At 43.5% G+C, this 15,569-nt stretch overlaps 1 protein-coding gene across 2 annotated transcripts; it reads left to right on the forward strand.

Moving 5' to 3' along the window:
* The first annotated feature begins 274 nt into the window (after positions 1–274).
* zgc:162200 (uncharacterized protein LOC558638 homolog) lies at positions 275–12,813 on the forward strand. 2 transcript variants are annotated; one of them, XM_056423304.1, is made up of 10 exons: positions 275–458; positions 1,468–1,793; positions 2,858–3,070; positions 3,230–3,382; positions 4,166–4,642; positions 5,416–6,291; positions 6,840–7,019; positions 7,709–7,860; positions 9,005–9,365; positions 10,433–12,813. In XM_056423304.1, exons 2-10 carry the CDS (start codon positions 1,545–1,547, stop codon positions 10,436–10,438), a joined length of 2,667 nt encoding a protein of 888 aa, XP_056279279.1. In that variant the 5' UTR covers positions 275–458; positions 1,468–1,544; the 3' UTR covers positions 10,439–12,813. The 2 variants fall into 2 exon arrangements, with proteins under 2 accessions (XP_056279279.1, XP_056279280.1); XM_056423305.1 differs by lacking the exon at positions 9,005–9,365.
* The last annotated feature ends 2,756 nt before the right edge of the window (positions 12,814–15,569 follow it).

Here is a 15,569-nt window from a genome sequence, read left to right on the forward strand (position 1 = left end):
AGTAAAAAGAAAGCAAAGACAAGTACGAGCGGAAGTGAATTTCTTCATGAATATTTCATTATTTCGCTCTAATTTCGTGTTTGTTGTTGAAATAAAAAAAGTGTATTCATTAAATTGTTTTATTATTATTGTTCACGTCTGAATATGCATAAAAGGCTTTATCCACCTTCATGTAAAAAAAAAAAAAAAAAATGTTGGTGTAATGCATTGCGCTGTTGCCTAGCGAGAGGGGGTAATTGTGCTTTCACGTTTTCGGCGCGCTTTTAACGCCACACGACATCACTGTGAAACCAGAGAACTGGGTGGGAGGAAGCGAAGCGGCTGTTCAGGAGCCCGTGCTGGTAACAACCGGCTTCTATCGTGAACGAGCAAGTGTTGCTGCTGGTCGTCCCCGGAGGAAATAACCACAGTGGACGTTCGCCTGCGCTCCATCTTTGAGACTAACGCTAAACCAAAAGGTCAGTAGCTAGTGTGGCTAATGTTCGCGATCTAGCGTTAGCCGATTAGCTCGTCTGACAGGATGCGGCTGACGTTACCACAGGATCCGTGTGTGTCGTCTCCGTTAAGCCTATGCACATTTAACCAGTTACAAAGCCGAGAAGTTAGCTAGCTGGCTGAATTATTCACATCGATTTTGCTTGTCGCATCGTGCTGTCGTTTGCCACCTGCATTGGGCTAAAACGACTCTAGGTTCGCTGCTTGTCGGGCCGGTTGTCGTCTTCGTTTTTGTATCTCCGACAGAATAGTATTCTAACATCTAATTTTAGGTACCAGATTACTTTGGAATGGACCATGTGCGACCAAAAATATAAGCGCGAACCACATCCTTTAAAATGTATTCTCGGTTGATGCCACGAAGAATGAGTTTGAGGGCGAGGAGAGACGGATGCTTATGGGACGCATCACTTGGCACCGGGCATAGGCGGCTGGTGTTTCCATCTTCGGTCAAAGGAGAGGACATGAATGTATGCCCCACCCAGTTAGCAAGTGTGGTCAAAGTAACCGTAATCCATATATGTCCAAGGTGGATTTAACTTTATAGAAAGCACTTCAATCGGCTACGCAGCTAACATTAGCTATGAGCATATTCTGAAGAGAAATCATAGTAACGTTAGATGATGTTTAATAGTACCAGCCGTACTGCGGGTTGTGCATTCATCGCTGCCAAGCTTTCAATATCATGGGTTAAGTGTCCATTTCAAGAGGGTACAATCATCAGTGCGTTAGATGCATGTCCACATTGTTAATTACATCTGCCTGATGTTAACAAACTGCAAAAGTAGGTAATTTATGGCATGGATTTGGAATTTGATGAGTTTCCCCTCTCAACCGATCCCCTCGTTAATCGTGCACTATGCTGCTTTCTTAAATTGTTTCACAATATAATTAAATTAAAATTAAAATGTCCATCCCAACCATTGTTCTTAACATTCATAATCATCGTCCTTGTGTTTCGCCCTTCTGTAGTGTGGAGTAATGAGAGCGGGGGAGTGAAGGAGGCAGGTGTCCCAGTAGAACTTTGGCAAGTGGGAGGCCAAGCAAGAATGCTGGAGGCAGAGGCAGGCCTGGCAGATGCAGCTGTAGAGGAAGAAGAAATCGAGATGGGGAGCGGAGAATTGAAGACTGAGGTGGTACGGCTGACTCTGGAGCTCCAGGAGGCCACGGAGGAGAAGCTACAGGCAGCCCGCTATGGCCTGGAGGTGCTGGAGGAAAGTGCTGCTCTCAAGGTGAAACACAGGCAGCTGGAAGAGGAGTATGAAACCCTCAAAGGGGAGCTACATCAGCTCAAAGAGGTAGGAACACCCAAGGCTTTCTCGTTATATTTAGAATATATATTAGGCTTGCGAAGTTCTTCTTTCCCCAGCATTCCAAGTGTCAATTTCTGCCATAATAAACACAATAATGGTTGAAAACTTTTTGTATTTGAGAAATGTGCAAGCAAATGTTGCATTATTGCAAAGTGTATTAAACAAGATGCGATGGCACAGTAACATTCCACATTCTTATCTTTTGCCTGCGTTCTAATAAATGACCTGCAGTAATGTGATACTGATGGCTAAATATAAATGCAGTCCAAATTGAAATGCTATCTAGCTGTAATGCATCCTTTCACAGACACATTTTGACATGTGCCTCATTGTGCTTCCCAGTATTTTGTTGTAATTCTCTCTATGAGAATATGATGCCCATGCGTGCCCATTTTTTGGTAACTGTCTCAAATTCGCTGAGTAAATGTATTTAGTATTGGTGAAACAGGCTTTTTAAAACTGGTTCATGTATAAAGTAGGTAATCCCATAAAATTAAATCCGGGTCGCACGGGCAGATTTTTTGTTCTACAAATGTTCCATCCACCTATTTGAATTGAGATCTTAAAAATCCTGCTTTCAAGCAGTTGGATATTAAGCATTTAATTTGTGCCAGAATAACATTAGAATAAGCTCTTTATATCTTAAGGTACGCCGTGGTACAGAATTTCAGTAATTTCTGATCTGCATAAATCTCATATGTTGGCTGTTTACCTACCTTGGCTTTCTCAGGGTTTTAACAAAGCAAAGAGGACTCGTATGAATTAGGATCATTATTAGCGGTGCAGCGGATCATCGAACTCACAGTTTCCGATTGGATCAGCATTATGTGTCAAGGCTACTAATTATGGCCAGCTGTAAAGGAAGAAGTGCCTGCTTATAGCATCACGTTGGTTAGATACAGATAGTGTTGAAGCTGCTATTTCCCTTCCTTTTGTTAAGGATGTCTACATTTCTTGCCTCTGTGAATCCCACAGCATTAATTAATTTGTCTTTCAGAACTGCGAAAGTTGTTCCAATTTGTCCTTCAACCCTTTCTGTTCGTATAAAGGCATTGACAGATTCTGTGAGCAGCCAAAAGCGTGCCGCTGCTGATGGAGAGTGCCGAGAGGAGAACCTGCTGCAGGAGACTGCCTCTAAGGAGGCTGCCATGGCAACCCGCATAGAGGAAGTCCAGGCTGAGCTGAAGCAAGCACGCCTTGCCCTGAGCAATGCCCATGCGGAAATCGATAGGCTGGGGGTGGTCTCCACCCAGCTAAAGAAGGTATAGTGGCTCACCTCGTATACCTGCACACTGGCGTTGTACTATATAATATCAGTTCCTGTCTCTTGAATCCCTGGTGGATATATTGGCTCACTCCCAAGAAAATCTGCCATTTTAATGTTGTGCTTTGCACTGATTTGACTGAGTGGTTTTCTTCAGGAGTGCGAGTGTCTGGAGGCCGAAAAGGGCCATCAGAGGGATGAGATGAAGGAATATAAAGTGCGTGAGCTGCGCCAGTTGCAGGACAATGGCGAATTAGAAGAGGAAAACATATCTATGCAAAAACAGGTGTCTGTGCTCAAGGAAAATCAGGTCAGTTAACACTCAAGCTACAACTTTAGCAAATACATGTGCTGTAATTGAATCCTGGCTGTAATTGGAAACAATTAGTTGGATGGATAAAGATTAAAAACTGTCGATATCCACGATGGTAAAATGTATCATATCTGTAGAAACTTGCAATTAAGTGGAAATTAACATTGTGCCATAGTATCGTTTTCCCCCTATACGATCACTTTCCCTGCAACACATTTCTGTCACATGTTGCCAATTTAGAAGCGACTAAACCAGCCAGTTGCTATTACTGGAAAAAGATGTAGCTCCCACAACAGCTCTGGTCTTGGTCCTTTGCTCTTATGTTGAGTGAATTCCCAGGTTGGCTGCTGCCCCTTAAAGCCAGACATCACGTTCTGCAAAACACTTCACAGGAAATAAAGAGATAATTATAGTTGTAAACAGCATTATAAGAACCAGGCTCCAGTAGAGCAATTTATTTTGCAATGGCAAACTGAGAGCTTCTGATAAAATACTGTACATTGTAGTTTGTGTGTGTTGGTATTTACTGTGTTTTGTGCTATTGCGACATTAAAAAGAATACTATAAATACGAGCTGGAAGAGTAAGACCACTAAATGGCCCTATAGTTTATACTGGACCACAGTGGGAGGAACTCTACGGATCCTTTTCCAAGAGAAACTTGAATTGGTGGTCATCATCGCTACTGGAGTTTCCACTTGACTGTGCATCCAATTGTGTTGGATAAAACAACATATAAAGACTTGTTAAAAAAAAAAACCCCTATGATTCTGCGTTTCAGGTTGAGTTTGAATCAATAAAGCTTGAGCTGACCCACAAGAACGAGGAGCGGGAGGAGCTGCGATCTCAGATGGAGGAGGATGCGAGGCTGAGGGAGATGGCAGAGAGGCAGCTGGATGAGGCCCTGGAAGCCCTGAAGGAGGAGAGGGAGCAGAAGAACTGTCTGCGACGAGAACTCTCCGCCCTCACCCTCAACCCCTTTGATTCGATGGGTAACCTGGAGCTCCATTTGGATCGGCTGGATGACGGCCGGGAGGGAGAGGACCAGGACAGCGGCATTAACAATGGTCCTGGCTCTGCTCCCACTTCTGCTCGCCCTCCTCACTCGGGCTCCAAAAGTAACGGCCTCATCCAACGCTACTCCGCTCCACGCAGCAGTGACGCATTCATGCGTGCTCCCGCCTCCGGGCTGGTGTCGGACCTGCTAAGTGAGCTGCACTTTTCAGACAGCCAGAAACTAAAACAGCAACTCTTACAGGTGGGCAACAGGACCACATTTCCATTTGTTTATTAAAGTGGTTGAATTACGAGCTCAAAAGAAGACAATAGGGCAAAATAATAACGACAAAAAGATATAGGGGCAGTATTTACTGGTGTTGTATTATTCGAGAGGCGATACCAAGATAAGTAATGTCATTAGGTGAGAACTTAATATTAGACTGCGAACACAGTATATGCAGGAGTAATTGTTCTGTGATTTTCTAAACTGCATTTATATTGAGATGAAAGTATCCATTCAAGGCGGCTCAGTGAGGTTGTTATTGAGATTTGTTCGCGTGTCTAAGCTAATGACGGGGATGTCTGCCACTTCCTGTTTAAACCACATCCCTTTGTATGTTGGTGAAGTGAGCCTTTCTATAGTGATTTTAAAAAAAACACCTGATACCACTTTGCATCATCTACATCCCCAAGTGGTTTTGTGAACTCCCACTGTGTACAGTTCTCACAAATATAGAGTACTTAAGAAAATTGAGGACTTCTGGAACCCCTCAGATATATATTATTCATGATGCATCTACATGAGGGGGTTGGGTTAGCAAGCTCCTACCCATCAGATGTTGGGTGTGGAGCTGAATGGGGTCATCTTACATAAAAAATGCATCCAGAGAATTGCCTTTTGTTTTATTGACAACATATCAGTATTAGACCTTAAACAGAAATAGATGGGTATTCAACTAATATACAGTAAATTAATCAATTGTATCTGCTCATACAAAGATGTTCATCTTTTTTGTGTGTGTGTGCGTCCAGGCTGAACGAGAGAAGTCCGGCCTCTTGAGCAAGGTGGAGGAACTGCAGATGCAGCTGGTGATGTCCAAACAGGCATTCAGTCAGCAAGAGGACAAGGTTGGATCTCTCATGCAACAGCTGGAAGCTGTGCACAGCAGCCAGCAGCACGCCAACGAGGCAGGAAACCGGGGCGAGGACGGGACGGGCAACGGAGACGGCAGCAATGCCGTCTTTGACTACGAGGTCGACACCAGGAGCAAGGAGGTGCTGGAGGCGCGCATGCGCTCGGCCAGCGAGGAGCTTCTGACGCTACGAGACGAGCTGTCTCAGGCGGGAGGTCGCTATAACAGCCTGGAGCAAAGATACAAGCAGGAGAAGGATCGATGGCGGGCGGAGGCCCAGGACCTCGCCGACAAGATCCGCCAATGCATAAAGTCCAGCAAGCAGGACCAAGAGCGCATCAGTGAGCTGGAGAAGGAGATCGGAGCCACGCGGAAAGTAGCCATCGACTCAGAAGGGCATTTGAGCGTGGCCCAGGAAGAGCTGCTGGCGTTCTCCGAGGAGCTGTCCAACCTCTACCACCACATTTGCGTGTGCAACAACCTGACGCCCAAGCGAGTCACCCTGGACTATTACCGCGACGGCGCCAGGGCGAGTCTGGCAGGAGGCGGTGCGCGAAGGTCACACTACGTCCATCAAAACTCCCAGAAGAAGCCGCGAGCCAACGACATGTTCGTCTCCAAAGCGTCGGTCTTGCAGTTCATGGGGGAGGTGGACAGTGCAGGCGCCAGCGGTGACTCTACTAATTGCTCTGGATCCCCCACCCAGGATTTCAGGGACCCTTCAAACGTCTGCAACTTGGTCGCGGTCATCCGCTGCCAGATCAAACACCTCCGGGTAAGGCGACAATGCTTGTCCCAAACAGTTTGTCAGACATTTACGAGAATGCCACTCGACCAGTGCGTGAATGTTTGGGACCTGAAAGTTAGGAACAGTGCAAATGATCAAACTCCTTCGCCGTGCCTCGGGCACTGAAAGCCAGGCTTTTGTTATATGCAAAGGCGTGCGTGCGCGTGCGCGTGCGTGTGGTCAGTCAAAGTTGAGTGGTGGCTTTCTCTACAGAGAACACAGCAGTGTCTGGAACACTAGGAACTTATGTTTTTAATGTCGTGAAACACAGTTTAAAACGTATATATAGTTGTTTAACTTTTATTTCTGAAGATTAATTGAAGTGTTGTCAAGGAAGGATAGATAAAATGTATACATTTTACACTGCTTGGTTTCGGCAATGTGTTTACTTCGATTAACAGTGAATTTTCAAGAAAGGCCCATCTACAAGACAAAGACTTTCCCTCTGCTAAGATTTTGACAACATGTTTACTTTGCCAGTGAAACAAACTCATTTAACCCCCTTGATGAATGAATAACGATCTGTATTTTCTCAGGTGGCGGTGGACCTGTGTCGTCAGCGGGGTGCGATGCCTTACTCGGGGTTCAGCAGCAGCGGAGAGTCGGAGCGGGATGCCGAAAGCCTCATGGAAGAAGTGCTCAAACTCAAGTCCTTTCTCAGCACGAAGAGAGAACAGATCGCGACCCTCAGGACTGTCCTCAAGGCGAACAAACAGGTAGGTCACAGCGAGCACCACGCTTATAGTCTCGTAACTCAGGAGTGTTCCACTGGAGGATAAATCAACCTGACCTGTCAGACTTTCACGATGTTTTTGTTATCCCATATTTGTCCATTTTGGTTGACTAAGTCAGTTTCTTTGCAAGAAACACAGAGATATTTGTGATGTCTTCTGTTGACAATAGTCATACTTATACTTGATAAAGGCATGACCAAAGAGAGCAGGTATTCACTATTATCTATACGTGACCTTGACGATAGCAGTATGGTGGGTGTCTAGACATTCCCTTACTTGGGTCTGCACCTTGAGTCGGATGTTGCAGGTTGTACTCTCCTCCCCCTCCCCCCCACTCCTGTGGCTCAAGCAGCGCCTGACCTGCTTCTGTCATTCCCTTAGCTGTCACACTCTTTCTCACACACACACACACACACACACGCATGCATGCATGCCTAAACACTCACGGTGGGCTGTGCCCGCATACAGTAAAGAACCCTCCTAATTATGGTATTCTGTTTGTTTCCCAGATGTAATCCTGATTTATTTTATGCTTTTACACACGACACGTTTTGTATTGTTGTTTGCATCGAAGTCATGCACGATGATGTGCTTTTTAAGAGCCCCGCTTCAGGGTAATGATGGCGCTGTAGTGGTGTATAATAGTGCAATTGTCTCGCCTGTCGATACAGACGGCGGAGTTGGCCCTGTCCAATTTGAAAACAAAGTACGAGACGGAGAAGAGCATGGTGTCGGAGACCATGATGAAGCTGAGGAACGAGCTCAAAGCCTTGAAGGAGGACGCCGCCACCTTCTCTTCACTGCGAGTCATGTTTGCCAGTCGGTAAGTGAATCCTTTTTGTTCCGTCTGGGGGAAAAAGCTAAGCATTATATGCAGCGGGGTTGTAGAAGAAGAAAAAAAAACTGCATTGATTTGTACCTGTGGCAAAGGAGATTTAACATTTCTGAAGTTCATTTTAGATATCAGTTAATAAGTTCTGATTGTCTGCCCTTTGCTCGGGTGTCTCGTGCTTAGTAACGGTGCGTCTGTCGTGTAATAAGCTTACCGTGCTTATTATCACGTGGACAATCCACCGGTTCACGTGAAGATTATGAACCACATGCTCTGCCCCGTGCGGAAGGGGGAGGAGGCGAGAGCCGATTGGTCCCATCAAGCCAGGTTACCTTAATGAAGGAGAAGCTAATGTCGGTGGGAGATGGGTGGGGTGTTTAACAGGGAGGGGAAAGTGCTGTCAAGGGTTAAACTTACACAAAACAATACTTCACTCACTAATCACTAACCTCTCCAGAGAATCTGTTTGCTTGGATAACTCTGAGTGTTTTTGTATTGGTTTGTGCGTGAATTAATATTTTGTAATTGCCAGTGAAAATGTTTTTATTCTTATTAATTGCCAGCGAAGCTTCTTAGACATACGTTACCTGTCTAGAACCTCTCCAGACGGTTATGAGCTGGCTTTTGAATATCCTCTAGAAGGATTGGGGAACAGACATAATCTGTTGCAACAGGCTAAAGATGACAGTTTAACGGAGCCTCTCGCTTATAGCCGAGCTATGTGATGCCATCATGTGGATAGCTAGAGCGAATGCATTTCTACAGTATATAATGACATCTATTTAGAGTCATTTATTTAGAAACATTTATAAAAATTATATTCTAGTACAATTATATCCCTATAGTTGTCGTCTTCACATACGCCACTTTCTTTATTTTATATCGTAAAGAATTGCAAATCTTGATCTTAAAAAAAGTAACCCGTGTGAAGACATCTCGTTGTGTTTTGGTTAACTTGTTTTGGAAATCTAACAAGTCATTCATTAATACAAAAAAGCCGCTAGATTAATCAATAATGGCAATAATCTTAAACTACAATTCATGTGAAGCATATGTGTTTTGTGTCCTTGCATTAGTGCACCAATGTGTTTTTGCCTGTGCATGTTGCATCCTTTCACTGTGTGCAATCTCTCAGGTGTGACCAGTATATCACCCAGTTGGATGAGATGCAGCGGCAGCTGGCAGCATCCGAGGATGAGAAGAAGACCCTGAACTCCCTGCTGCGTATGGCCATCCAGCAGAAGCTGGCTCTCACTCAGCGCCTGGAGGACCTGGAGGCCCCCCCGTCTCCCCACAGCTTGAACAGCAGCCCCCGCCGCTCCCGGGCCAAAGAGCTGGCCACCAAGTCCGGCCGGGCTCCTCGGAGCCCCCGGAGCAGTCCCGCCCGCCCCCCTATGAGAAGCAGTCCGCGGGCTAGCCCCGTTCTCGGCGGCAGCGTTTCTGCACTGGCCACGCACCACCTGCGAGGGTTAACCCGAAGTCTCCACACAAGCCCTGTAAGAACCTCGCTCTCTCGTTGCTCTGACAACCAAACCCCGACCAGCAGCCGGTCTTGCGGAGGCAAGGCTCTCCCCCGGGACACCACCTTTATTAGAAGTCATAGTGTCAGTGATATTTTTAACACGGGGTTGAGTCCTGGCTTCTCTCCAACGCGTAAAGGCTCCACCAGTTCTGTGAACAGCGAGTTAATGTTCAAAAGCACAGCAGTCAGCGAGTCAAGAAAAGGCGTGTCGGGACGAAGAGCGTCAGTCCCCGTGCGTCAGGACACCTTCATTACAACTCGCGTTGTTCCGGCCTCTTCCACCAGGCAAAAGTCCTGTCTAACCTCTACTAAAGCCATGTGTGCGTATCCTAACACATCTAAAGCATGGGGTGAAAGTGAACCAAAGGCTAATCTCAAACCACACTTAGATCCTTCAGTAAGAAGAAAAGCGCTGACTTGCAGGTCTGATTCTGTACAAGCAGCAGCTGCATGTCGCAGCACATTTCAGCCACACGCCGCCTCCTCCTCGCCGCCAGGGGCCCTGACAACCACGTCCCTCCCTGGTCACAATGCAGCTGGTAAGAGCAGGCTGACTGGGGTCTGTCGAGAGTCCAGGCGCAGATCATCCACCTCCTCGAGTAGAACCACCGAGGAATTTCTCATTAGCGTCGGTCGGAGCTCTGCTAACAAGGCTCAGGGCACACCTGCCAGGCCCCGAAGCTCGCACTCTAAATCATCTCGCCGGCGATGAGATAAAGTAGAAAGCAGATCTATGGTCCATGCTAAAATACTTTTTTCAAATGCTATACGTTGTTATAAAAATATAGAAGCCATACAATGCTATTATATATTAAATAACCAATCTGTAGGACTCTTACTAAATCATTTTAAAAAAATAACGCTATTGGGTTTAATATTTGCTTTTATACATCTCATGAAGCTGTTTGGCGAAGCCAATTTGCTGATCTGTTCTATGTTGTCTTGATCCATCTATCCTTATTAATTACATCATCCTTTTCACTTCATTTCTTTCTTTGAATTAATTTTATTTTTGTTGTCTCTGTCACCCCGTCTCTGTAGCGCTGAAACACTCCTTCCATCACTCCAAACTCTCTCTTCTCCATAAGGACCCGTCTTCATGTTGACTCCCCGGCTCCCACCTCCCTTCCTGACTCGAGACATCCTGTCCATCCCAGATACGGTGCAACATTTTTCCCAGTCTACTTACCAGAACCATGGATTTAAAAAAATCTGTTTCAATTCTCTCATCCCACCCACTTGGTTTTTTTTTCTCTGCTTGGATCGGCGAATCCTGCATGCAGCCTGGAGCAGGAGGGAGAGACACATGCTCATTGCTCTGAGAAGTCATTGACCGCGTCTTGTCCCGAGTGGATCCAACTTTCTGGTCTTGTTTGAGGCTGCTGTGTGTTGTGGTGAACCAGTGACAGTATTTATTCCAGAATGAGGGATGTTTCATGTGCAGTGTTTACTGTCCTCATACTTTTGATTCAAGGATCTGATCTTTTAAAGGCTGTCTGTCTTTACATTCTTGCCTTTAGTCTGACATCCTGGTCAGACTGGTCTGGCATCCCGGTCAGACCGGTCTGGCATCTTTTATTGTCTGTAAGCCATTAGATAACCTTTGACTCTCCCAGGAAGTTGTTTTTGTTGAACAATTACTAACATATTTGACAAGAGCTTGCTGCTGTCTTAAGGTTCCTTCCTTTGTACCTTTTGTGGTGCAGTTAGATGCCTTTTTGTTTTTGTTTTTTTGTGGCTCCTGTGACTTGCCGCTCCCTTTTAATGTAGGTCAGTAAAAATGCTGTTTAATTGATGGAAATAAATCAGCCATAAGTTCACCACCTCAGGTCAAGCAGAGTAATTAGATTCATGATTTGGGAGATCCCCAATGAGCATCTTACTTTGCACACTATGCAGACCAAGTCAGGCTGAAGCCGGTGCACGTCCTGCTGTTCTTTTAGAGTCGGGTGGGTTTTGAAACTTTCCTTCACTTAAACGTATAATGGCTGGCTGCAGCCATTATTCATCTCTCACAAGAAGCAGCTTTTGGAAAATATCTGGGCATTACAAGATTCCCATTGGCTGATGATGTAACTTCCCGCTTGCGTCACGTAAAAATTCAAGGGGCTTTGTTTAGACAACTAACCTGTCGGGCCACGCTCATTTCTCTTGGTTACATAATCATAACAGTTCCCATTCAGCTTCTGCTTTGTCTCACTCCATTGAACAACTGAGCAACGATAATATCATGTTTTGTATTCCATCATTTAACATCATCATGCTTCTGTCTGTTACCATAGCTGCTAGCATGTTGTAATTAACTAGTATTACCCACAACATACTAGTTAACGTCTCCTCGAGTTGCTGCTTCTAGAACAATTAACTATTAATTAAAAGGCATTACCCAGTGCTTTGCATCTAGTAGCATATTATGACTTAAAAGTAAGAATAAATCAATTTTACGAAACAAAATATTTGAAAGCGAGGCTTAGTAACTCCAATGTGGCGTTGCTTTGCTACGAGGAGCTCCACACACAAAGAAAAGTCACAAAGAAGAAAAAGAAGTATGCTGATCACCCAACATGGGTTGCTTATAGAGTAGTTTGATGCCGGGGCTGTGATTTAAGGACAGCGGCACACATGTAAACATTGGCACTGTAACAATACCTGCCTCACTGAATGCAGTTGATATCTGAATTGACCTGCAGTAGACCAATCATGACCCTTTTTTATGACCACATTTGGAAACGGACGTTTTAGAAACGAGAACCGAATGCAAGAAACTGTTGAATCCCTTTTTTTTGTTTTAAGCTCAACTGTCTGTGGTTTATAGTAGAAGAGGCCATGACCTGCTGATTTGTTTTGTTTTTGGTGCCTTGGTTTTGATTTGGTCTGTTTTTAGATTACATCACATTGTCTAAATATAGGCCCCTTTTTAACACTGTAGTTGTGATTTTGAAGGAATAATTTTGAAGGTATGTTTTATTTACTTTCCCATAAAGCAGTGTTAGCACTGAATAAGGAGATATCTCATTTTGGTAAATATTTTCACTTTTTAGCTTGCTCGCCGTAGTAACTAAATAGTATTAGTAAATCATGAATGCAGAAAATCAAGAACATGTCTGAAAAGCTTTAGAAGGTTACATTTCTTGCTAAGAAGTGGAAATGCTTTAACATTATGTCATATTTCTTCGAAGGTTGTAAATAGATTTCTCAATCTATTTAATTCACTGAAGATGTTTATAATTTAATTACCATTGTTGTATATTTTAACTGTATTTATGTGTTCTGCGTTCCGTGTCTGTACATTGTAATAGAGGATTATGTGCACACTACCCATAACGCATGGATGGTCCTCAACTATTTGTGTGTGTGTGCAGCTTCCTTTCATTGACCTGTGAACCGCTTTTGTCATGAAGAATAAAAACGAGCCAACACTGTATGGTGATCGTGTTTTTTATTTTTTGGTTCAAACACAGTATTGGCATAGTGGTTAAGTTTATAAGATGGGATCATACACAAGGCCAATACCTTTTTATGGTAATGTTTTGGTTTAAACCGAACACTTATACCGCCACCTTTCTACCTCTCGGCATGGACAACTAAACCAGCTTACAAGATTCTCAAATACAATTCTATGGTTTCTCACCACATATTACACATGATAATCAATTATGAAGATGGTTTGTACTTGTGAATGCAGAAAGAGGAATGTAAAACAAACGGTTGTCATTTCAGTGTTACCTAGCAGTACTTCTTACCAGTGAACACATCAGCTGCAGGCAATAGCTTGATCCTTTGAATGCAATATATTCTAAATATCAAAATAAATAGAACTTTTCTCTGTTGGACTCTGACATTCTCCGTTATCGACTGGTTTCCAGAATGATGAATTGTTTCTACACCTTCCAGTGAACGACCGGTTGTACTAATGGTTTTATTCCAGTCCCTTCTCATTTATTTACAGCAACATGACTCCTGGCTCTCTTCTGTTTCTCAAGTATAAATATTTAGATGTCCACCGCTGCTGAACTAAACATAAGTTTGAGCGAGACATTTGGTAGATATTCTAGATACTCAATGAAACTTCACACATTAAAATAACCATACAAAACAAAAATACACACCAGTTGAAAGCTCCATCACCTTGTTTCCTTATTATATTTCCTTTAGTACAATATAATATCTATTTATATGTATGTCATTATTACTATTATTTATATTTTTAAATCATTTTATTATGAACGGGGAGTTCAGGTACGGAGGCAACGACATGTTGGTAAACATCTGACCAACGCAATGCAAATAAAGCTATATATATATACACACACATATATGCCCACACTAACAGTTTAGCTCCACACCTTCCTGTTTATAAATTGTTTTCATTCTGTCTCACTAACTATCATGTCATTCCAGATCCTATATATATAGGCAGGGCTGGACTGGGACAACAATTAGGCCCTGGCATTTTTGGCCCAGACAGGCCCACCCCAATCGGTCGGACCACACCCACCAGCACAAAAATACTCGCCTTATATACTCGTCTTATATACCGTGCTGTACAGTCATACAGGACTGTCTCAGAAAATTAGAATATTGTGATGAAGTTCTTTATTTTCTGTAATGCAATTAAAAAAACAAAAATGTCATGCATTCTGGATTCATTACAAATCAACTGAAATATTGCAAGCCTTTTATTCTTTTAATATTGCTGATTATGGCTTACAGCTTAAGAAAACTCAAATATCCTATCTCTAAATATTAGAATATCATGAAAAAGTATACTAGTAGGGTATTAAACAAATCACTTGAATTGTATAATTAACTCGAAACACCTGCAAGGGTTTCCTGAGCCTTGACAAACACTCAGCTGTTATAAATCTTTTTTTTTACTTGGTCTGAGGAAATATTAAAATTTTATGAGATAGGATTTTAGAGTTTTCTTAAGCTGTAAGCCATAATCAGCAATATTAAAAGAATAAAAGGCTTGCAATATTTCAGTTGATTTGTAATGAATCCAGAATGCATGACATTTTTGTTTTTTTAATTGCATTACAGAAAATAAAGAACTTCATCACAATATTCACATTTTCTGAGACAGTCCTGTATGTTGAATGTTGTTTGTTTTAATGTGCGGAACTCAGGAAGAATAGCTGTCACCAAGATGGCAAATAAGTTAATGGGGATCCAATTCAACAAATAATCATCTTAGAGGGCTTATAAAGATGTCGATGTGTGATGCATGATGACTCCAGTGATGTCATTCACATCAACTGATTATTGATATGTGCATGAATTCAAACATGTTGACAGTGTTGTTGTCTTGGGTAGTTAGCTTATTCACCTGTTTAACGTTTTGTACTATCGCGAAAATGTTGTAGTAACATTGTTATGACAACAAAAGACGCTCTCGGCTGCTTTTTGTAACAAATGTTGCCAGCGTCTTTTTCTACCTGAAAAAGCGCTCCGGCCGGAGTTTTTCATTTTAAAAAAACGCCAAGTGTGCACACGCCTAAGCTAGCTGTGTAGTAACGTCAGCCAGCTGTAGCTATAGTCTGTAGCTATATTTTCCTTACCGGATCAACTAAAGTTCGAGGCTGACTCGGCCCTGCTTCCTCTGTATCTGTACCCTGCTGCTCCTGCTCCTCTCTGCCAGCCTCCTCTTCAACCTGTTGCTGCTGTGGTAACGTTAACATTAAACTTGTGGGAGCAGCAGCAGCAAACATGTCCCTAATGTTGACACATTTGGCAGCATCTGCCTCGAGTCTCGTTTTCTTTTTCTCTATAATTTTTTCCCAGCCTCCCTTCCGTTTTTGTGTGCTTTTTTCCCCCTCCATCTCTCAAGTATCCAGGCTCAGCAGCACCGAAAGTCAGACAGAGGTCTCGTGCGTAAACCCCCCCCCCCCAACCTCTCTCTCTGTTGATTGGGCCAGCCCTGTGTCTGTATAGAAAATGGACCAATGGGCCGCTGTCCCCGATTTATGGGCCATTCGATGGTAGCTTTCGGCCGGGCCGCGATATTTTCGGGCCGGCCCAAAACTACCGCGGCCCAGCGGGCATTTGCCCGGTATGCCAGATGGCCTATCCAGCCCTGGGTGTATATTTTTATGTTTTGTCTGACATCTTTGTATTTGTTTTATGTTAATATGTCTAAACGAATACAACAAATTTAAGTGATATGTATACAATTTCT

Source organism: Pseudoliparis swirei, chromosome 9 (genome assembly GCF_029220125.1).
Source record: "Pseudoliparis swirei isolate HS2019 ecotype Mariana Trench chromosome 9, NWPU_hadal_v1, whole genome shotgun sequence".
Lineage (NCBI taxonomy): Eukaryota > Metazoa > Chordata > Actinopteri > Perciformes > Liparidae > Pseudoliparis > Pseudoliparis swirei.